This window comes from Eubalaena glacialis, chromosome 1, assembly GCF_028564815.1.
Source record: "Eubalaena glacialis isolate mEubGla1 chromosome 1, mEubGla1.1.hap2.+ XY, whole genome shotgun sequence".
Taxonomy (NCBI): Eukaryota; Metazoa; Chordata; class Mammalia; order Artiodactyla; family Balaenidae; genus Eubalaena; species Eubalaena glacialis.
In genome coordinates, this window is record NC_083716.1 from 201960935 (window position 1) to 201985191 (window position 24257).

The 24257-nt window shown below is 36.5% G+C and overlaps 1 protein-coding gene across 1 annotated transcript; it reads right to left on the bottom strand.

Moving 5' to 3' along the window:
• Positions 1–1578: 1578 nt before the first annotated feature.
• C1H2orf66 (chromosome 1 C2orf66 homolog) lies at positions 1579–4199 on the bottom strand. Its single transcript, XM_061191015.1, has 3 exons — positions 4147–4199; positions 2804–2935; positions 1579–1758 (listed from the first exon to the last, which is right to left on the bottom strand). Exons 2-3 carry the CDS (start codon positions 2921–2923, stop codon positions 1579–1581), a joined length of 300 nt encoding a protein of 99 aa, XP_061046998.1. The 5' UTR covers positions 2924–2935; positions 4147–4199.
• Between the last annotated feature and the right edge of the window lie 20058 nt (positions 4200–24257).

A 24257-nucleotide genomic window follows, 5' to 3' on the forward strand; every position in this document is an offset into this window, starting at 1 on the left:
AGCTATTTACATATCTTGAGCTATGTAGAATAAAATGTAGAATAAAATCATTACGAATTAACAAAAATGGAGGGAAAAAACACACAGAAGTTTAGCCATGACCATGAATCAATTTTTCTAATGAGAAGCTTCATCTGTAGTTTTAAAACCACCAGACGTCTGAAAGAAAACATTATAACGAAATGGAAAATGAAGATTATACGATTAACACAAAGACCCAAAGATCAACATAGTTCAGTGAAAACTCTTTTTGTCTTCATTTCCTAATAAGAGTTGTTAGGAAAGGAGAGCTTGTAATTATGAAATATTCTCCAAATCAGAAACTTTGCTTCTTTTGCAAAGTTGAATAATTCTTATATTACAATATCACTAACTGGGTGCTTTCTCTTTTTTCCTGCCCTTAAACATTTCCTTGTTTCATGCTCACACGAAAGTATGTATTTGATGTTTTCTCTGATACTTTTTATTAGAGATCCATATATGCAATTTATAGATGAATAAACTAAGGCTTACAAACAACTTGTATGCAATACTGTCTCATACTGAAATAGGTACTTGGTATTAATAATTATTCTCTGTTTTAGTGTCTGTTACCCTAGGGCCCGAGTGTGAAAAGTAGTCAAGGGATCCTTCATTAATATACTTGTGTTTATTCTATTTTATTTTCTCATTGTAGGACAGTTCTCAAGTGCATATACCACATGGTAAATTGCATCCTCTTAGAATAACAATCATTATTTTAAAAAAATCATCACATTTAAAAGAGCTAATCATCAAAATCCTTTCACAATCGTAATGAAGTGCAACAATGGTTTGCTTCCTCACAATTTCATCCATATGCCCATGAAAGAATGGGAGTAGATTTTAATTATGATTCGGTTCCCTTTATTATTCAGCCAAATGAAAAGCTAACAGACTAGAATCATAGTATATTTTCTTCGACTGCACCATACCTGTTCCTTTTTAAATGGTAGGTATTTATTTGATAGGAATGCTAAAGTAATAAGAATAGTAAAATTCAAGTCTTTGACATAAATTTCTAATTTTTTTCCCATGAAGTGCCATCTTTACTAATATTCTACCCTTTTTCCCCCTCTAGGTGAAGAAGTTCAAGCTCAAACATATGCTTAATACTTTCTCCCAAAAGAAACCATTCCTGTAAATTTTTAATATCCATTTAATCCAACCGTACAGCTCAATATATTTCTTTACAGAGGATTTTCCACATAATTTAGCTCTATGACCTGGTCTGAAAAAAGATATAGGTATAAGTATGTGGTTTTTAATTATATTTCATAATTCTATTGAGTGATAGTTCTACTATTTTAATATCTCTCCCCAGAAAACTATGCTTTAAAAATCATAACTGTCATTTCTTTTTAAAACCAGACTGTAAAATATTTGAACCAAATCAGAGTATTAACAGTGATGAGTATCATCAGAACTGAGCAGTTATTTACATGAGGAAATAAAATCATTTTTCAAATAAATATTTTCAAAACCTCTTTATGACTGACTTGTATGTTTAGATAGATGCTGGGAATAAAGGGATAAGTTTTACCTGCACTCAAGAAACATTCAGACTTTGAGGTAATTGGGGAAGGAGTTTTTCTGTTCTTCATAATCTGCAAATGCAGAAGCAATAAGTTCTGATTGGAAAGAGAGAGGTCTGGGATTCTCGTTCATGGAGGAAATATTTGAAAACATCCCAAGATCAAGACCTCTTCCTTTAAAATATGCCTGAAGGGTTCCGAAAAACTGAAGAGAGAAAGAAAATGTTCAATGTCACTTATCATTTAAACACTCCAAATACTCAAAGATGAGTATTTTTCCCCTCTCATTTTCCCCCCAAATTGACTTTAGAGCTAACCTAGGAGGCAGGAGGTGGAAAACTCAGAAACACAAGCTGTGGCTCCTTCTCCCCTTCCCCCTCCTTTCTACCTGACATTTCAACTCTAAACAAAGATAATTCACCATTCTTGAATATCAATTATTTAACAGCCCACAGTGAGAAGATTCATTGCCCATCTCTGAGTACTGAAGTCAGAGATGAAATTGAACTCCACGGTGATCAGAGCTCAGGTGTCTCCTCTCCGATTGATGGTGAGATAGATCCCAGTCATTTCAGATGTGGGGTTTTCAGCTGTGTATTCTGTGAATACATAGAAGCTGTGCAAAGTGCTATTTGATTGTTTTAATCCTATATTGTTATATTTCACATCATTTTCTTTAGAAAAACTATATTTTGAAATCGTAATGTCATCATGTTTACTGTATTTGGCATATTTTTAAAAGATAATTTTTACTAGTATTTTGAATTCTATTTCCTAGATAACGTTATGTTGAAAATGATGCCTAGCAAATTGAAAAGAATGCAGGTCGACTTTCAGTTTTTGCAATGGAGCTTTGCAAGTATTGGTTATGTGAGAATCTGTTTTGTTATCAGTTCAACCTAAGCTGTGCAAAACGTAATTCCCTGTTACACTCTTGATTCTGTATATATCAATATATTAGAAATTAAGGCTATGAAGTCAATGTGTATATAATATTTACAAATGTAATGTGCTATGCGTGTATAAGATCATTTCTAAATATAAATTTGTTTCTCCGTACAGAAACAAGTGTAAATTGTCTAGAACACCGGCCACTAGGCTAGCAAAATTCTTCTCTGGTCCTGCTGGGGAATCTTCTCAGCCCTTGGCAGCCTCCTCTCCACCGTGCTCTAGCAGAGTGCAGTGTGCATAACTCCAGGGAGGTGCCAATTTCACCCTGCAGCCTGGCATGTCCCAGTGGCTGTTCTTACCAGATCTCGGTTTCTAGGATTGTTGAGGGGCTTCCATTTTTCTTCGTTTCTCAACATGGCTCCATGCACAAGCCCAAGTAGCACCAGGGCAACAGCCAGCAGCGGGAGTGCTTTGGGCATTGTGGAAGGAAGCTGAGTGAAAGGAAGGATCAGGGAAATGTCAATGGCCAGAGAGAGAGAGATTGAAGGAGGGAGAGAGAGGAGAAGGGAGGGCAAAAGTAGGAAAGAGAAAGAGGAAACATTTTTAAAGGGAGACAAGGAAGAAGAAATAGTATATTCGTTCACCTGAATTTTGCAGCCCTCTTTTTTTCCACATTCATTTCCTAATGAACCCCCCTAGAACCAATTATTAGCTTAAAGGAGTCCATGATAAGGAGAATGTTATACAGTGATAAACAAAGCAATTATGAATACAACCTAGAAAGTGAGTATGCCTTTTCATCTGAAAAAAATTGCACTTTGTTGTCTCCAAAGAAACTGCAATTCTTAACAATAACAACAAAAACCGAAAAAACAACCAATCTTAAATTACTTTGTGTTAAGACAGCAGTCTTAAAAAAAAAAAAAAAAGAGAGAAAAGAAAAAAATATACACCCCGAACTGAAAGATGCACCTTACACACAGGTCTGAGACAGACACACACCACACCAGTGTAAGTAGAGACTGTATCCCACCCCAAGGTGTGAAATGGAAATTAAACACACAGAAAGAGCTAATAAAGCTTACCTGGAGTTTGGTTTTGCCTGGCCCTGGTTGTTTACCCTGCCTACAATCTGCAAGGTGATTCATGGCTACTTATAACCAGTGGATCGGCTGCAGGTGGGAGTCATTGACGTGAGCCGGGGGGGGGGGGGAGGAGCTCAAAAATAATGATTCTATTTTCATCCACAGCACAAAGACCCTTGAGAATCACATCTTCAGGCTTCTTCAGGGTTAACAGTGAAGCTATTTGTCCTAAATACAACAGACTCTCCTCCAACCAATGAACATTTCATTTGGATGTTATAGAACACACAAGGCATTTCCACACAGCAAAATGGCTTTCTCCTTTTTCACTTTTAAGAGAAGGTGTATACACAGCAGCTGGGAATATGATGATGATTATCCCACCTAATAGAATGCTCTTTTGGAGGTATCAGCCTTTCAAATTAATCACATTTTTTAAACAGAAAATTCTATTGCAAGAGACAAAATTGCTCTTTGTGACCCATACCTTATATTTCTTCTTAGAATCTCAAGAAGCTTTACAAGTTTTAAATAGTGGTATGGTTAATCATAATACCCTTTCAAAATAGAGCAAAAAGATAGCACATGTTTTGTGGAAAAAAGAAAAATTACCTTACCTATAGCATCCCCTTGCTAAATAAATGCCATCCGCAGAAAATGGTAGGGTTGAGAAATTGGAGTTGATGAACTGAAGTTGCTTTGGTTCCAATAATTCCGAACAATCCAGAACAAGCTCTTTGTTGAGAAGGCTAGTAATCTGGACTGGAAATTAGAATACCTGGCTACAATCTCAGTCTTGCCATTTTGACCTTGGGAGGGTCATTGTGACCTTCATTTATTCACGCCTTTGTTTATTCAACAAACTTTTACTGAGTGCCTACTATGTGCCAGGCACTGCACAAGGCTTTGGGGATAAAATAGTAAGAATAATAAATAGATTCCCTGCCCTCATGGAATTAACAGATTAGTGGGCAAGACAGACATTAATCAAACCATTATATAACAAAGTGTATAAATATCAATGATGATAATTTCTATTGAGATTATGGCACTATGACAGGGTAGAACAGGTGGATTCGATGCAGTCTCAGGGATCAGGTAAGGCTTCTGTGAAGAAGTGACCTTATATCTGGTAGATGAGTAGAGTTACCTAGGCAACCTAGGGAGGACAGAGGGAGAAGAGTTTTAGACAAGGTGAACAACTGTACTAGACCTTGTGGCTGGAAGGAACATGGCACATTAATGCAACTGAAATTAAGTCAGTATCTGAGGAGTATAAGGAGTAGGGTGGGGGGCTGATGCAATTTGGGCCTTTAGAAGTAGTCAGATTATGATCTTTCTGCTGCAAACAATGCTAACTGATTGAAAAGTTTTAAGCGTCCAAGTGACTTGATAACAGACTTGCAATTTTAAAAAGCTATTCTGGTTGCACTGTGGAGGACAGACTGAGCTAGAAAAGAGGGAGACCAGTTAGGTGGCTACTGCAATAGTCCAGGCAGGACAAGATGTTAACTTGGATTAGGGTGGTAGCACAGATGCAGAGTTGTGGAAGGACCTGAGAGATATTTAGAAGGTACTGATAATGTACTGGATACTATGGGAGGCAGAGCTAAGGGGAAGAGAGTTTCAAGGCCAATCCCTAGGTCTCAGGATTATGCAGCTGAGCGGACTACAGTGCCATTAGCTGACATATCAAACACTGGCATGAGGAGATGAGGCTCATGAGTTCCAGGTGGGACACATTGAATTTGAGGAGCCTTGGAGATCTCCAAGTGGGGATGGGGAGTATACAATTGGATACACAGGCCTGAAGCTCAGAGGAGAGGTCTGGAAAGGAGATGTAACTATGGGAGTTGTAAATATGGCATGTAAAGGATGAGATTACCTCAGTGAAGATTAGCAAATGATAAGAAAAGGTGACGTAGGACTTGAGCTTTGAGAAATTTTAACATGAACCAGCCCTATACCAGAATCTATATGAAGAAGACCCTGGAGGTAGGGGGAAAACCAGGAGAGGATGGGAGCAAGAGAAGAAAATGTTTCAAGAAGGGACAAATTGGGTAAATGAGGACTTAAAAGGATCCATAGAGCATTAGAGATGTTTGGGTAGATGGAGGTGAAGGTCAGATTAGAAGGGAGTCGATGGACAGGAAAGAGAGAATGAATCCATCAAGCTCTTGAGAAGTTTACCTGTGTGTGTGTGTGTGTGCGTGTGTGTGTGTGTGTGTGTGAGAGAGAGAGAGAGAGAGAGAGAGAGAGAGAGAGAGAGAGAGAGAGAGAGGCAGTACCTGGAGGGGGAAATAGAAATAAGAGAAGGTGTTGATTTTATTGTTAAGACTTGTGTCTGTTTAAATGTCAGTGGTCAAGTGAGTAAATGAATACCCTGGAATTTCATTACATCAACTCTCCTTAAAACTCCAGGACTTTGGTACGGTTTGCAGGGCAGAAACAGACACAGATGTAGAGAACAAACGTATGGACACCAAGGGGGGAAAGTGGGGGGGTGGTGGTGGTGTGATGAATTGGGCGATTGGGATTGACATGTATACACTGATATGTATAAAATGGATAACTAATAAGAACCTGTTGTATAAAAAAATAAATAAAATAAAATTCAAAAATAAAAAAAACAAAAACAAAAACTCCAGGACTTTGAAGTTAAAGCACCTAATAATATTGAAGTATTAAGTGCTGAGATTATTAACACTGTAAACTCCTTAAACAGTGCTCACCTTTACGTTCCCCCAGTACCAGCATTGAGCCCAATGCATAGACAATGAACTTTTTAAATGGGAAACACTGAATAAATCAGAAAAGATTTGCATAACCATTTACCTATGAATAATTTCTAACTTTAAATCCATTTGTATAAAACCATAGCTCATTTGTTTTAAGAGCTCCCCATTTAAGAAATATTTATAGTTTCTCAAAAGAGCAATGGACTAAAAGTAACACACACATATTGTCATCTTGTTCACTAAGACTGGAGTCTTCCTGATTGTTAAAAGAAGTTATATATTTAAATAAAACTATTTTAAATTCTTGTAATTGTTTCTTAATTTCAAATCTCTGTCTTGAAAGGCAAAAGCTGATGACATTTTTTTCAGAATGTATCAACACAGCACTAAGTAGGTATTTTGCAATTATTCAGTTGATAAGTTCAATCAAAAGAGAGGAAAAAAACCCAGGAGAGTTTGGGTTCCCAAACCATTAATTTCTAGTCTAAATTGTCCCATTTGGCCTCTTCATTAAATAGAGTGCGTGTAAAAGTAGCAGTTGGGATATTCAGCCTTCCACACCTAGACGCATCTGAATGAAGATCTTTGCTGGCATTTCTCAACCAGAAATTAAGAGGAAAATAGAGTACTCAGCACAGGGCTTCCACATAAAAGAAATCCAATAAATATATAGTGACTGAATCACAAACTTAATTAGATTATAAATTCAAACATAATGGTAGAACTACCATACGACCCAGTAATCCCACTACTGGGCATATACCTGCGAAAACCATAATTCAAAAAGAGTCATGTACCACAATGTTCATTGCAGCTCTATTTACAATAGCTAGGACATGGAAGCAACCCAAGTGTCCATCGACAGATGAATGGATAAAGAAGATGTGGCACATATATACAATGGAATATTACTCAGCCATAAAAAGAAATGAAATTGAGTTATTTGTAAGTGAGGTGGATGGACCTAGAGTCTGTCATACAGAGTGAAGTAAGTCAGAAAGAGAAAAACTAATATTGTATGCTAACGCATATATGTGGAATCTAAAAAAAAAAAAAAAAAGATTCTGAAGAACCTGGGGCAGGACAGGAATAAAGATGCAGATGTAGAGAATGGATTTGAGGACACGGGGAGGGGGAAGTGTAAGCTGGGCAAAGTGAGAGAGTGGCATGGACATATATACACTACCAAATGTAAACCAGATAGCTAGTGGGAAGCAGCCGCATAGCACAGGGAGATCAGCTCCGTGCTTTGTGACCACCTAGAGGGGTGGGATAGGGAGGGTGGGAGGGAGGGAGACGCAAGAGGGAAGAGATACGGGGATATATGTATATGTATAGCTGATTCACTTTGTTATAAAGCAGAAACTAACACACCATTGTAAAGTAATTATAGTCCAATAAAGATGTTAAAAATAAATTCAAACATAATGGTAAAGATGAGGAGAGGAATGAAGAGGATATTGTGGCAGGCACAGAGGAATTTTAAAACTATTGGACTGTTGGACTCTATAACCTATTCAAACCCTTCTTGTCCTTATTAGGAAAAAAAAAAAAAAGACAGAGCTGGTATAACTATTTAGCTGTATCATGAACAGGGACGAGAATTTTACCTCCTTTTTCTTCCTTCTGGTCTGAGTAAGGGAAAGGGAAAATGACTGTTTATAGACTGCTTCCTCAGTGATGATGAGAACTTCAGAGATAACAGAAAGGTTGTTTACATGACTAATAGAGTATGCAAGGCAGCTTTCTGCTCACAGCAATCGTAACTGCTTTTTGTGGCAGTGGGCAGATTTCAGTTTGAAAATAGACTAAAGAGAAGAGGGGAAAAAAGGGATAAGGCTCTTGTGAAGCATAGAACAGAAGCAAAGACAACCCACTGTGACCTCAATGGATGGGAGAGGCTCACCCCTCATATCCTGGGGCCACGTAAAGTTTCCAGATCCTGTGAGACCCTGGGGAGGTGAGGGAAGGTCCAGAAACTGCTGGAATTGGATCTTTGCTCCCCAACCCCATTCGGAAAGGGGCTTAGAGTCAGACAAGTTGGTTTTAAAAAACCCATGACATTCTCTAACACCTCCACAATACAGCTAACTGTTTGTTCCTTTCGGCAGTATTGGTACAGGGTAAGTACCTCTGACTGTAGAGAGTTGACCCTCAGAATTCTCTAGCTATTCACTATGGAAAAATCTGTTTTATTCTTTGCTATCCTCTATTTTGTTTAAAAAATGTGAAAGGAGTATTTTGAAGAGAAAAAGAAATCTTCCTCCAAAAACATGTTACAGCTGTTTAGGGCCAGGGTGTGTGGCAATCCTAGAAGCCAAGGCCAAGTGGGGTGGTCATCCTTCCCTGAGAGCATTTGCTTTCAAGCCCAGCTTGGTCTCAAGGCCTCTGCTTTTGTCAGGTCTCCGTTATCATCAGCTGGGGCTTCAGCAGTGGCCTCCCTTCTTCCCAAGGTCCCTCCCCTGGTTGGTATTCCTCCCTGCCACCAGCCTTCCTGAAACACAAATGCCATGGGCTAGTTAGAGAGGGACAGCCAGCACATATCTTTCAATGCTGCCCCAAGTTCCAGCTATTTCTCCTGCAACTAAGATGAAGGAGTAGAGGCAACAAAAGGTAGAAATTAGGACAATCATGCTTGATCTGAAACCAGCTCGGAGACACAGAGCAAGAAAATGGACATCTAGATTCACAAGGTGACTGAAGTATCAACCAAACTCTCTCAGCCTGGGTTTGAGAACCCGATCCCAAAACCCTTGCCACCTCAGGCCACACTGGTATCTCCAAAGCCATAAATAAGTTAAGGATTTTTCCTAAAATATAAAAGGTTGAATCATTTCTTATGACTTTGCAAAAAGCTTTTCAGCAGGCAGTATGTTTTTGTAGCAGAGAGCCTGAGGTAGTTGGTAACAAGTTTGTTTTTGCAACTGACCCTGGTGGAGAGACAACAGAAAAAAAAGGTCACACAGCTCAAAAAAAGCTTACTAGAATCACATCCACCTCTAGTGGCTTCAGGATGCCCATAAGATAAAGTCTAAGCTCTTGACTGTGACGTAAAGACCCTCAATATGACCCAGTCCTACCATTCAAGCCATCTGACCTCTCTAATGAACACCACCCACACATATACCTCAGTGCCTTTGAACACACTGTTGCCTCTGCCTGGAATGCCTTCTCTAACCCTTGTGTGTTCTCAGAACTTCTCCCTGTCCTTCAAGGCCCATCTTAAATGTCACATCTTCTGAGAAAAAGAAACCACTTAGTTACTTCAACAGCTTTTACCTTGCTGAATTTGGATGATGATATTTGCTTCCACATGTCTCATTGTTCCAAGGTGAGCTCCTTAAATTTGGCATCATGTCTTTTTTTATCATTGAGTCTTCAGAGTTTGGCATAAGGCCTGGCATAGAATAGGCCAGCATATCACAAATGCTTATAGAATTAATCATTCTTTAGGTAAAACTTGAGTTCAGATTCTTGCAATTTTCTTTTGAAATTTGAGCCTTGTTACATTTCTATTTTGTACTGTTCATCTAAAGATTTACATAGTGCCATATTTTAATAAGGAGGGAAGAGATAACTGTAGGTAGGCAATAAATATTTTTTGATTTGACTTGAATATTCAGTGGACTAGTAAAGTGTAAATTAACATTCAGTCCAGCTGTTGCACACAAACCAACGGAGACTGGAGTGTGGCACTTTTATGACCACACATGCCTTTCTATTTAAACTGTTCTGGAGCTGAGGCCACAAGCCAAGGAATGTGGGCAGCCACCAGATGCTGGAGAAGGAAAGGAACAGATTCTTCCCTAGAGTCTCCAGAGGGAGCATGGCCTTGTCCACACCTTGATTTTGGCTCAGTGATACTGATTTCAGACTTTTGGCCTCCAGAACTGTGAGAGAGTAACTTTCTGTTGTTTTAAGCCACCCACTTTTTGGTAATTTTTTACAGTAGCCATTGGAAACTAAGACAAGGACTGTCAAGATGTCAGGCCAATCACAAAGGAGAAAGACCCATAACTCACCACAACTGCTTTAGCCTCTACTGAATACATTGCACCATGGAGAGACCTAGAAGCTGTCTCTATTCCCTTTTAAGAAAGGTGAAGTTTCTTCTGTCTTCCAGTTCACAATACAAAATGGATTTGGGTTGAAATGTCTATTATGAACCTGAGGTTCTACATGAGGAAAACTATACTATAAAATGTCTTTTTGATATGAAAGGGATGAGAAAAGTTTCCATCTTAGACTATTAAATTAGATAAGACCCCACCCCTGAGTTACATAATTTTGTAATGGACCTCATATTTTAACCCATTGATAAAATTATTCAAACACCTGGAAGAAACACCATTCTTAAAATACCACCTAAATTTCCAGGTACATATTTTGCATGATAAAGGGAGTAGTTTCAGAAAAGGGAAAAAATTGAGGACAATTCAGATGGGTATTTCTTTGGATATTTTGGGACATAATGGGCAAATGATTCCTTTTCTTCGTGCTATTCATCAATTGTGAGCTCTGAAATAGAGCCAGTGAGTTTTTATTTTAAAAAAATCAACAAACCCCTCTCCCTAAAATAATCCCCCCCCAAATCGATGGTTAGTTCCTAGTATTCTGGGAGCTCTTTAGTTCTCTAGGTGCATAAAGTGTTATACAATTATTTTAAACAAAATAAAATAAATAGCAGACCTTTACTCTTCAAAAGTGCATTCTGTAAGTCTAGCCCTGGGGAAACTCCCAAGAAATCTCAGCAGCAGAGATGATGTCATCTTAATCCTCCAACAATAATGTGCTTCCAAGTGGCAGTGAGGACGTTCTAGGTTTCTGCTAAAAATACTACCTCCTGACTTCTGTCTTTAAAAATTCTACTTCTAAAAATTGGGTTATTTGAGGTTTTATGATTGAGTTGTAGAAGTATTTTATATATTCTGAAAACAAATCCTTTATAGAAATATGTTTCTCTGTCTGTGGTTTGCCTGTATACTTTCTTAATGATGTCTTTTGATGAGCAGAAGTCTTTAATTATGATGAACTATAATTTAACAATTTTTTTTTGGGCTGCGTTGGGTCTTCACTGCTGCATGCGGGCTTTCTCTAGTTGTGGAGAGCAGGGGCTACTCTTAGTTGCTGTGCATGGGCTTCTCATTGTGGTGGCTTCTCTTGTCACAGAGCACGGGCTTCAGTAGTTGTGGCACATGGGCTCAGTAGTTGTGGTGCACGGGCTTAGTTGCTCCACGGCATGTGGGATCTTCTCGGACCAGGGATCAAACCCGTGTCCCCTGAATTGGCAGGCGGATTCTTAACCACTGCACCACCAGGGAAGTCCCCTATAATTTAACAATTTTTAAATTGTCGTTGCTTTCTTTAACCTAACTATGCACATTTGCCTACCATCACATCTCAAAGTTTTCTCCTGTATTTTCTTCTAGAAGCTTTATAGTTTAGCTTTTACATTTAGGTTTATGATTCATCTCAAGTTAGTTTTGTATATGATGTGAGGAAGGGTCCAGGCTTATTTTTTTTCCCATATAAGTATCCAGTTACTCCAGAACTGTACGTTGAAAAGATTTTCTTTTCCCATTGGAATGTTTTGGCACCTTTGTCAATAATCAATTGACCATAAACACGTGGGTTTATTTTTGAACTCTTTGTTCTGTTCCACTGATGTACTTACTACTTATCTATCCTTTTGCCAATACCATACTGCCTTGATTACCGTAGCTTTATAGTAAGTCTTGAAGTCACGTATTGGTGTGATTCTTTTCCAAAATTGTTGTAACTATTTGAAATTGTTTGCTTTTCTATATACATTTTAGAATCAGCTTGTAGAGTTTTAGAAAAATAGGCTGCTGGAATTTTTATTGAGATTGCATTTAATATATATATCATTTTGGAGAAAAATGACATCTTAAAAATAGTGAGTCTTCCAATCAATGAATATTCTCTCTCTTTATCTTAGGGCTTTAAAATTTTCTCTAAGCAATATTTTGTAGTTTTTGGTGGAGAGGCCTTGTACATATTTTTATTTATTCCTAAGTATCTTATAATATAAATGGCATTTTATAAAAATTATTTTACTGTTGTTAGATATTTGAATATGGAAAATATTTTTTGTATATTGACCTTAAATTCTGTGACTATACCAGTCCTAGTAGTTGATTTATATATTCCTGAGACTTTTATAAATTACTGGATTTGATTTGCTGGTATTTCATTAAGAACTTTCACATTTATGTTAACAAGGAATGTTGGTCAGTAACTTTTTGTAATTTCTTTGTCATGCTTTGATATCAGGCTATGCTTGCCTCAAAACATGATTTGGGAAGTGGTCCCTTCTCTTTTATTTTCCAAAAGAGTTGTCAACATTGGTGTTACCTAATATTCAACAGAATTAAAACTTCAATACAATTCACCACTGAAATAATCTGGGCCTGGAGTTTTCTTTGTGGGAAGTTTTAATTTTTCTAAGTCAGGTTTATTAGCATGTAACTTATATATCCTTTCTAGTAAAAAGTTCCACAAATTTTATATAGCTATGTAACCACCATCACAATCAAGATTTAGAACATTTCCATCACCCCCAAAATTCCCCTTAAGCCCCTTTGGAGTCAGTTCCCCTGTAACCACTCTTATGTTTTCTGTCACTACAGTTTTTCCTTTTTCTCTCATATAAGTAGAATCACACAATATGGCATGTTAGCATACTGCACTTAAGAGTCATCAATATTATTTCACATATCAGCTGTTCACGTCTTTTTACTTGCCGAGTAATATTCTATTTTATGGATGTGCCATAAATTTTCTATCCATGCACCAGTTGACAGACACTTGGTTTGCTTCCAGTTTGGGGAAATTATTAATAAAGCTGCTATAAATATCTACATACAGGTCTTTGTTTTGACATAGGCTTTCATTTCTTTTGAGTAAACATATGGAGGTGGTATTGCTGGTTCATATGCTAAAGGTATGTTTCACTTTCTAAGAAATTGCCACACTTTCTAAAGTGACATTCTCTTTTGCATTCCCACCAGCAATGTATGAGAATTCTAGTTGCTTCAAATCTTTACCAGCACTATTGCCAGTTTTTGAAAATTTTTATTTTAGGCATTGTGGTTATAATTAGCATTTTTCTAGTGACTATGTTGGGCATCTTTTCATGTAGTTTGTCACCCATATATCTTCTCTGGTGAAGTGTTTAAGTATTTTGCTCATTATAAATTTAGTTGTTTTCTTGTTGGTGAATTTTGAAAATTCTTTATATATATTTTAGATACAAGTTCTTTATCAGATGTATGTTTGGTTTTCTCCCACTTGCAAATTGTGTTTTTGTTTTCTTAACACTGTTTTTGAACAGTGTTGAAGTTTTTATTTTTGATGAAGTCTAATTCATCAATTTTTGTCTTTTATGATTTGGGCTTTAAAAATATTTTAAAATTTCTATTTTAATTTCTCCATTCGCATTCTAGCTATACCTCTTTGAATTATTATTTTAATGGTTGCTTTAGGGATTATAATATGTAATCTTACACATAGGGAACCACAGGTAATAATACTTTCAAATTAGCTGGGGTCAATTATAAAAAGAAAAACTTCAATTATTTCTGAAAGTTTTTCTAAATGTATTAATCTATTTAGTAAATATAATAACTAGACCATAATTAAAATTTCTGTTATATAAAACTCCAATATATACAAAAGTAAGGAGAAAAGAATAATGCAAGTCCATGTACTTATCACTCAGCTTCAACAATTATCAACACATAGGCAATTTTGTTACAGACATAATTTTTGTTGTTGTTAAATCAGGATTTTGAATTATCTTGGGTCACTGTTATGATTACTCATTTGAAAAAATATTTAACAAATTTCTACCATGTAAAATATGCATTGCTAAGTGTGGGACTACAAATAGGTGTATGGAAAGGGACACGATCCCTGCCTGCTAGGAGCAAACAATCTATATGGAGAAACAGCACGGTGTGGTGGAGTTTCAGAACCAAATTTAACCATGTTCAAAACTGGACTCTGCCATTCTCCTGGGCAAATATTATTTAATCTCTCTGCACCTCAATTTCCTCATCTGTGAAGTAATCCTACTTTGCAGTGTTGTTGTAAGATTTAGAAATGATACATATAAAGGGCACCTGACATGTAGATGCTAAATAAATGTCACTATTATTAAGAACTGCACATAATGTGACCTAATGTGATGATTCCCATAGGATATGAAACTATGACAGCAAGAGCTAGAAGTAGGGATAAGAAGATTAGTCCTGACTGGCAATTGGTAGATTTTTACGGAGAAAATTTTGACAGCAAAGATGTGGGAGGAAGAAGTTCTTGAGCAAAGGCAGCGAAGTAGCAAAAGGAAGAAGACAAAGGAGATGCAGTAGCCAAGTTTGTGTGTGTGCGGCAGACTTGGCTCATTGTTTCCTTTTATTCCTTTTGTTATGGGCAGAATTGTGTTCCCCTCCCCCCAAAGTTTCATATGTTGAAGTCCTTATCAGCTGGCACATTGATCTTGGACTTCTCAGCCTCCAGAACTTGAAGAAATAAATTTCTGTTGCTTAAGCCACGGAGTCTGTGGAATCCTATTATAGCAGCCCAAGAAATACACCTTTCTTCTTAGATGTTGTTTGGGGTAGCACAAACCCAGCTTAAAAACTTGATTCCGCCGTCTCCCTTGCATTTCTTGAGTGGTGATGTGATATTACTCTGGCCTGTGAGCTGTAAATGGAAGTCCCTGAGAGTGGGAAAGGGAGAGGAGAGGGAGAATCCTTTCCAAATAAAAGGCAAAATTCCTTTTGCTCCTTTCCCCTCCTTCCTGGAATGGAAATATCATGCAGCCACGGTCTTGTTATGAAAGCCACACATTAAGGATGGAGAACAAATGTGATAGAAGGAACTTTGGTTCTTGATGACTTCATGGAGTCTTATCTTGGACTTTCTACCTGAAAATTTGATTGCTTAAGCAACTATTTCTCAGGCTTCCTGTTTCTTGCAAACTAATCCTAACTGAAACAGCCTGTATGGGGAGGAGATGGGTGTCTTTAGGAAATGGTAGGAGAGAAGGCTGGAAATGGATCAAACTGTCAAGGAGTTCAGACTGTTTCCTATCAAACATGGGGGAAGATTAAAAGGTTTTGAAAAAAAGTGATAATGCTAAATTGCTGTTTAAAAAAGGATTAATGGCAATATGCAGGATAAAAAGGAAGTGGGTGAGACAATGAGATGGTCATTTGTGAAGCTGCTGCAAAATTAGGAATACTAGTAATGATGGTCTGAATTAGGGTGGGAGCCAGAAAAGAGTGAACTAATGTAAGGGTGGCCCTAAAGTGCTGGACTCTTCAGGGCCTGTGGTATGCAAGGAGGAACTAGACGGTAGGCAAAGGAGACATGATCAAAATGAGTGGGGGTTCAACTTTAGTAGCTGGAGGATTTAAGAGAAATTTGGAAACTGAAAGGAGTTGTTAATTAGGGAGGGAGAGAAATCGTAAGGTTAAATTTCAACAATGAGTTGCAACTGAATTTGTTTAGTTTGGAGAAAACTAGAGATTGGAGAGCTGGAAGAAAGCACCTATCATTTCTTGTACACAAAGGTGTCAGATGCATTTGGTTCATTATCTCATTTAATGGTAATATTTAAGATAATATTATTGTCACAATTTATGGATGAGGATACAGTCTCAGGGAGGCGAAATACGTTACCACTGATTCAGAAATACTTAGATATGGAACTGAGGGAGCAAGTCTGTCTGACTTGGTGAATCATCAACCAAGAATATAATACTGAAGTCACAGATGAAATCTCTAAGGGAAAATATAGAAAGAGTAATAAGGAAAGCTGTGGGCATATCATTGGAAAAATTTTTTCCAAAGCAAAAGGAGTAACTAGTATGGTCAGAAAAGATTTTCAGAGAGTAGGAAGTGAACTAGTATTGATAATTACATATTGCAGAACTCAGACAGTCTGGTTTGAATTCTACTACGGGCGAATTGCTTAATTTCTCTGAGACTATTTCTTTTCTTGTAATGGAGGATAATAATCCTCCCTCTAAAGGTTTTTATGGAGAATGAAATGAGAAACTGAACGTGAATGTGTCTGGCATGGATTCTGGTACAACAGGTACTTAGTGAATGTCTGCTGAAAGAATAAAGTATAGGTGACAAGGTGGTCTGTAGAAACCCCACAATATGGTCTGGAATGTTTTTATTAAAAGAAATTGCTTATACTTTTTAGTTTTTCTACGATTTGTTTCTTTTCTTTCAAAGTTGAATTACAGAGTATATTTCTGATTAAGGATTCCAGTTAGTTGCATTTTGGCACCTAAAGATCTTACTGCATTTTAGTCTCACTGGAACAATAAAAAAAAGTTAATTTAAAACTATAAGGTACTGCAACAAGACAAGAAAGAACAAAATGGAGATTCAGAAAATCCATTCTCCACTCGGTCCGCTGTAGTTAAGGTACCTAGGATCTTGGGGAAAATGAAAATTAAGATAGGCTATTGGCTGGCAGCAACTTAAGACATTTTGGTTGTGTTCATAATATGCCACACACAGGGAGTCAGGCAAGGTCCCACGTCAAATCTAACACAGAAAGAGGCTTGTCTACCACATCCAATTAGTTGCTAACCCCTAACGAGTCCCCTTACATTGTTTCACTCTTTTTTTGGCTCCCAACCTAGTTTAAATCATCATTACTAGTATTCCAAATTTTGTAGCAGTTTTATAAATGATCTCCTTCTCCTTGTCTCACCTACTTCCCTTCTATCTTGCATATTTTATTCCCATTAATTTTTTTACACACAAAGATTTTACAAACTTCAGTATCAGAAAAGAACTCCCCAATGCTGGCTCTACCAGTTTCATTCCTGTCTACCCTACCCAATAGATCACAGCTGAAGGATTGTAAGTCATGACATTTAAGGTGACCTACTCAATTCCTTTGGTCATTAAATGTTTCTAACAGTAAGCCAGCTTGGAGCGAGGCATTGTTTCTGTACCCCAAGAAGGCTATCAGGGAAACAATGCCTCATGTATATTTTCATGTTTCTGCATGGTTTGGCTTCCTGAGCAAAGGAAATTGACATGCTATAAAGACATGTCTCCTTTTCCCAGAAACATTTACTCTCCAGTGCTCTTCTTCCCCTTGCCTCCTGTTTGGTGGAGCCACACGCTTACATTTTATGGGAAGATGAAACCTGGAGCCGTCTGTTTACATTCTAAAAGACTGTAAAACATTTGGGAACAAAGGCTTTACTTCCTCTCTCAGGAGGGGAAGAGGGCAGCATGTAGCTTATATAAACTCCCAGATTTATAATTTCAGAGTTCCTTTCCTGTGGTGCAGAACAAAACAGAAAACCATATTTGAACATTCAGGGTTCACCTGGCCCTCCTCACACAGCCCTCAAGGGGGAAGAATGGGGCAAGGAGAACTGCTGTGGTTATTGCTTTAAGTAATAATAGTTGGTTCCTGATCCAGAAACCTCATTTTTTTGCTTTCAGGATAATATAAATATAGATATTAAAACCTATTAAAGACAACCTCAAAGGCTTACAGAAATATATTCTAAACTAAGTTTCTTCAGAAGGGGGTTGTATACATTCTAAGTGGTGTGCAAGGCAACATGTTGGGATGTGGGAGGAAAACAATTCATTTTCATGTTTTTAATCTAACAAATTAATGTACCAGCATTTTATACATGAATTGATACCAATGCCCTCAGTTACTCAGCCTTCTTCATAGCTGATCATACATAGAGCATGAGATATACTCTGAGAGAAGAGTGGGAATTCTACAGTTTGTTGGAGGATGACAGGGCACCCCACTAGTTTTTTTCATTCACTTGTTTAAGCATATTGTGACATGGTAATATCTATGAGCTAGTTAAAATCCATGCATTATATTAAGTATTTATCACATTATCTAGTTTTAACTAACATAACTATCACAAAATAAATAAACAGCTTAAAAATATACCTTACAAGACACTACTCCTTACAACAAAATTTGAAAATAATACCATTAATGCAAACCAACAAAAGAAAATTTACCAGTGTCTACACTTCTACTCTTTTGTCAGGCTCATTAAGCATTAAAAACAACAGGGACCTCCCTGGTGGTCCAGTGGTAAAGAATCTGCCTTCCAATGCAGGGGATGCGGGTTCAATCCCTGGTCAGGGAACTGAGATCCCACGTGCCACGGGACAACTAAGCCCACGGGCCACAACTACCGAGCTTGCGTGCCTCAACTAGAGCCCACGTGCTCTGGAACCCGTGCACCACAACTACAGAGCCCATGCACCCTGGAGCCTGTGCACCACAACTAGAGAAGAGAAAACCCGCATGCCACAACTAGAGAGAAGCTCACGTGCCGCAGCGAAAGATCCCGCACGCCTCAACTAAGACCCAACACAGCCAAAAATAGATAAATAAATAATAAATCTTAAAAAAAGAATTAAAAACAATAATTTAACCATATCTGATAAGTTATTCCTCTATTAAAATTACATATATTAATTACTATATACAATAAAATTATATGTAAAAGTTACATATAATTAAAGTTTACATATTATTATAGTAGTATTATGTTTACGGGGGTAAAGTTCAAACTTTTTTAATGATAAGGGTGTGCAATCAAAGAAGTTTGGAGATCACTGTCCAAAACAATCATATTTCCTTTTACAGTACTCTGTGGATCTGTAATTTATATATGTAACTAAACCTTTTATTTATTCTACTTAAAAATTAGCTAGAACAAAGATTTTTTAAGTGCAGTGAATGTTACACATTCCTAGTTTAAAATGCAACTATATTGCACGCTTTGGTGTTCTAAAAGGAGTAAACCAAGTTCCTTTCTTAACTAAATTCCTTTTTTCTCCAGTAGGTCAAACGTTTTATAGAAAGGTTTTCTTCCTTTCTCCTCCATCCCAATCTTGTATCACTTTCTTAAGGGCAACCAACCATCTCTGTAATATCTACCACATAAAGTACTGTTATTTCCTGTAAGCCAGGGAACAAAAAGAGTGTGAATCATGAAGTTTCCTCTTCAAATACCTTCTAACTAAATATCTGTAATTCCAGAGTAAAAAGGCCTGTATTGTTTCAGTCAAATCTTACACTCCAGTCCCTAGATCATTCTAGCTGTTTTTCTCAACCTTCTATAGTTCTTTCTTTATCAGAACGGCACAAATACTAAGGGTAAAAAGCATAATGATTGAATCTTTTTTAGCATGTGAACATACCTTATAGAACTATTTGATACTGAAGGATAGGCTGATTTACATACATGGATATTCAAATGAGCACACAACTGCAAAACCTGAAGATTTCCATTTACACAGTATACTATGATTTAAGCACATCTAGGAAGTCTAATGAAACTCAATTCTTTCTCCAAACATATTCAAGAGAAAAGCAATCACCAGAAGTATTTTTAAAAGTTCAATTTTAATATTTTATGTAATGTTGTTTCAGTTGATCATTACTCTTGACCTATACCCAGTATGAACTTATATCTATTAAGTACAGTAAAATGTTTCCACTCACTTGATAAGGTAAGCTAGTCTACTATTCCTTAATTTCAGGCCATATCCAAGTTCTAACTGTTCAAAAGAAACAAGAAAGAACAAAACAATATCTAAACTAATTATAATCTCACACACACACACACACACACACACACACACTAACCCAGGGATGGGAGACTGTTTTCATCTCTAAGCGTTGTTTAAAATTCAGTCCAAGAATTGAGGGGCTTTTCTTTCCCTGAAATATTTTATATTTATCAGCTCTTTCAATTAAAACTATGGAATAAATATTATTTAAGCACAGCAATTATGAAAAAGACTTTAGTTCCCTAATATTGCATGGTAGGCATACTTTTAAAATGGCCCCCAAGAGTCTCACTCTCTAGTGTATACACCTTGTATCATCCATGCCTCTTGAGTGTGAGCGGACAACGTATATATGGGAATATGATGTTACCTTATATGGCGAAAAGGATTCTGCAGGTATAATTAAGGTTGACCTTGAGTTAATCAAAAGAGAAACTATCTCAAGTGGATCTGAGCTGCTAACAAGAGACCTCTAAATCTGGGTCTAAAGGTCAGAGACAAAGGAAGTTGAAGAGATTCAAAATGTGAGAGGAATTTTCCTGCTGGTCTTGAAGGAGTAAACCAACCTTTTGTGGAGGGCTACACAGCAGGGAAAGACACAGGGAGCTAAGAAGTTGACAGCCAGCAAGAAAACAGGAACCTCCACCTGTAACAACCTGAATGAGTCTCAGATGGGACTGCAGTCCTGCTACCTTGACTTCAGATGTGTGATTCTGAGCAGAGAACCCAGCTGGTCTGTGCCCAGACTTCTGACCTACAGAACTGTGAGTAAATAAATAGGTGTTGTTTTAAGCTGTTAAATTTGTAATCTATCTATCTATCTACCTACCTACCTATCTATCTATCTTACAGAAAGAAAGGGAAGATGAAGTGGGAATTGATTAAAGAAAAACTAGTGGGAAAGGCCTATGAGGCTTTCATGCTGTACACTCTAGTGGCCTCCACGTTTGGTGGTTTCAAGATAATCCTCTAAGTATCCAAGGAAAATATCAATATTAAAGCTTCTAGTTGCATATTTCTCATCTTTAAACATTTACCCTTTGGGGTATATGTAATAATATACACAATGTTAACACATGCAGATAATTTATAAATGTTCATATATTTAGAGATGCTGGTTAAAATAATTTAGAAAACACTGTTCTAATCAATGTGTAAGAAGACACTAATCCCTCAAAAGATGTCCTACCCCATTTGACTCCTGTCATCCATTCTATAATAAAGTTTAGATCTATACTAAATTCTCAAATTATGTAGTGTCACTTTAGTATCTTGTAATCCTAAAGACAGCCTTTCTAGTTGCTTCTAGGAGCTCTAACAAGTTAAATTTTGTTGACTAAAGCAATGTTTGAGGCACTTGTTAAAACAGAATCCCAGGTCTCCTCCCTACAGATCAAATTTAGTAGTTCTAAGATGACCAGGGAATCTGTTTTCAAAAAATGTCTAAATTATTCTCCTGTAATTTGGGAAATGGGGCACCCAGAATATATATTAAGTTAGCATAAGAAAACTGGAAAGCACGGTCTCTGGGAGAAACATGACTGTGCAATTCTTTAAAATAGAACGTGAACCATAAAATGTCCATACAAATGCATATGGGAAGCTACAAGATATCAAGTTGGGAAGTACTAGAAATTATCTTGCTTCCAATATTTACCTGTGATGTATCTTGTTTATCATGTCCCATGCTTAGGCATTCAAACTTCTGAAATGCTAGACGTGCTATAAAGAAATCATTTTAAGGGTTTTTCCTGAGATGGTATTGTGGAGTATGTGAACCGGTAAGCAATTCTGCACCACGTGCTCTTGTTCACCAAATTTATTGTTGAACATTCCGAACACCAGATTATGACAGATAAAAAAGAAAGCACCAAAAATTGCTACACATTAATACCTGAGCGGAGACTGAAGGCAAATATTCATCTATTAAACCCTACACCATAATGCTGAAACACAGATAAAAACATTCACAACACTCTACAGAGTACAATAAATAGCACTTTTTTGTGCATTACAACCAGTTAAATGTAATAAAGTTAATTATACCATAAAAAAATACACACAAAATTACACATAAATGTATTTAGTATACCATACATTGTACAAAGTACTGGAGAAGATCATGCATGTTTAAAAAGAAAAATCTGCAAGGTGACAATCATTTTTCAGTATATACTATAGGAGAAATGGTTTTGCACTGTTAAGTATAATTACTATGCACTGCATTTTCCGGATGAGAGTAAAATTATTGATTTGCAATTAAATGATTACTGAGTCTGTCTCAGTAAAACACATAGTTTGTCTTCTATCAACTTTTAAGTATAATATAGAAACTGATGTGAGTTGACAGCCATGTATTTTATTGTATTACATACACTTCCCCAAACTATTTCCATCTCAATTTGACCATGCTTTAAGGAAAGACATGTTTTCTTTCTACATACTTTTAGAGAAACCTATATTTTTGTCTTTGATGGGAGGCAGTGGAGGTAAAATGAGAAGAAAGAAAAGTGTAGAGTTTATGTTCAAAATTGAAATTGAAAAATATACAAAAAAATTCTGAGATGCCGCACAGAGATGTGGGCATCTTTTGGCCGAGACCATGAATGTCCTATGAATGGAATAATTTGTTTTGATAGAAATTATGTTATTTTAAATAAGCACAGTAAAAATGTCAGTCTTTACATTAAAAGAAAACCCCACAAAAATCTGGAGCCAGTTCTCTCTTGATACCTTAAATATAATTAGGAAGGTAAAAGTAAAAGGGAAAATGTTTAAAAATATACATGTATGTGAGTTTATATTTAACTACTGAGAAATTATTATTGACTAAATTAACTTTATTTGATATACAAATACAAGTCTCAATAATCTGAGGAACAATAAGTACAGGTTTTAGGGAAGAATTCATGTTTTTGGTAGAGTATTCACTAAAAAGACAAAAAATTACATTTGAAGATTAATTTTTCCATGTGTAATAAGTTCAGAAGTGCCAGCACCTTCTCCTAAAATAAATTTATTTTCAGAAACTTTAACCAAACTTAATTTTCTACACCTATGAAGTGTAAATCAATTTTAATCTGAAATGGGAACTGTGGAAATTAAAGGAGGCCTCTAGAGCAATAGTTCAGCAGATACTAAGGGAAATACTGATGAACTTTTATTTAAAATTTTTACTTCACCAACCTCAAAGAAAAGAATTTGGGGCCAATTTGAGAAGACCACCCATAATAAATATATAGTTATAAAATTGCAGGGCATTCCTTCATCATTTTAAGGCACAGTCTGTTTTATCCCAAACAACTATAAGTTCAAGGTCACAGTGAAAATATGCATTCAATTTTGGTCTGGTTTCTCATGGGTATGTTGCTACATTTATAGTTAGTCATAAGTTTAAGAAATGGTAATACAATCACTTCAAAATAATATATCTAAGTCATTTTTATAGTTTTAAAAATGTAAATACACAATACAATTTCCTAATTTATATACACTGAAAATTGGATTTTTCCCCTTCCATAGTGGAGGCAGAAAAGAGTATTTCTACCAATATTCCAACAAATACATTATCTGATTATGTAGAAAGCATGGTTATGTTAAATACAGGCATTTCCTACTTAGGATAAAATTATTCAACACAAAGGACAAACTCATTCCAAAAATAATGTTCACTGAATTTTTAGGTCTTGTATACCATCTTTTTATTAATATCATCCATGCCCCTACCAGATAGTTGGATAAACTGTAACTAAATCAAGGCCAAACATTTTAATATTGGGCTTTCTCTTCTGTCTCTTTACTTCCAAGGCTACTTATGCAAACTACATCAACATGACTGGGCAGAGAAACAGTTAAGTGACATTAAATTATGGGAAAAAACATAATATGAGGGACTGAAATTCCCTCTGAAAATTTCTGTAGCAGAGAAATTAAAGAATGTCAACCATATAAACACAACAGTTTCTGAATCTATCATATTTCTGCTTTCTCTCATGAGTACACTACCACATCAATGTTAACATTTTAGCATTAACATCTTGTTCTTATATTTTCCTTTAAGATGCATTTTACAATGTTTATTTCATAGTATTATGTTAAGTTCTAGTGGATAATTCTCCCCTATGAAACATGTGACTGTATAGAGGGACTGAATGGAAACACATAGAAAACAATAGAAATTCCACAATAAACTTTCTATTACATAAATGAGAGACACCTGTACTAAAAATGATCTGGGCAAAAGAATTTAAAGTTTTACAGAATGAATCTGAAGCAAGATTACCTAAATGATTTCTTCAACTAATTACTGAAAGATCATTATTGGGTAAACTAACTTTCACCCAATAAAACCAGAAAACACTATTCCA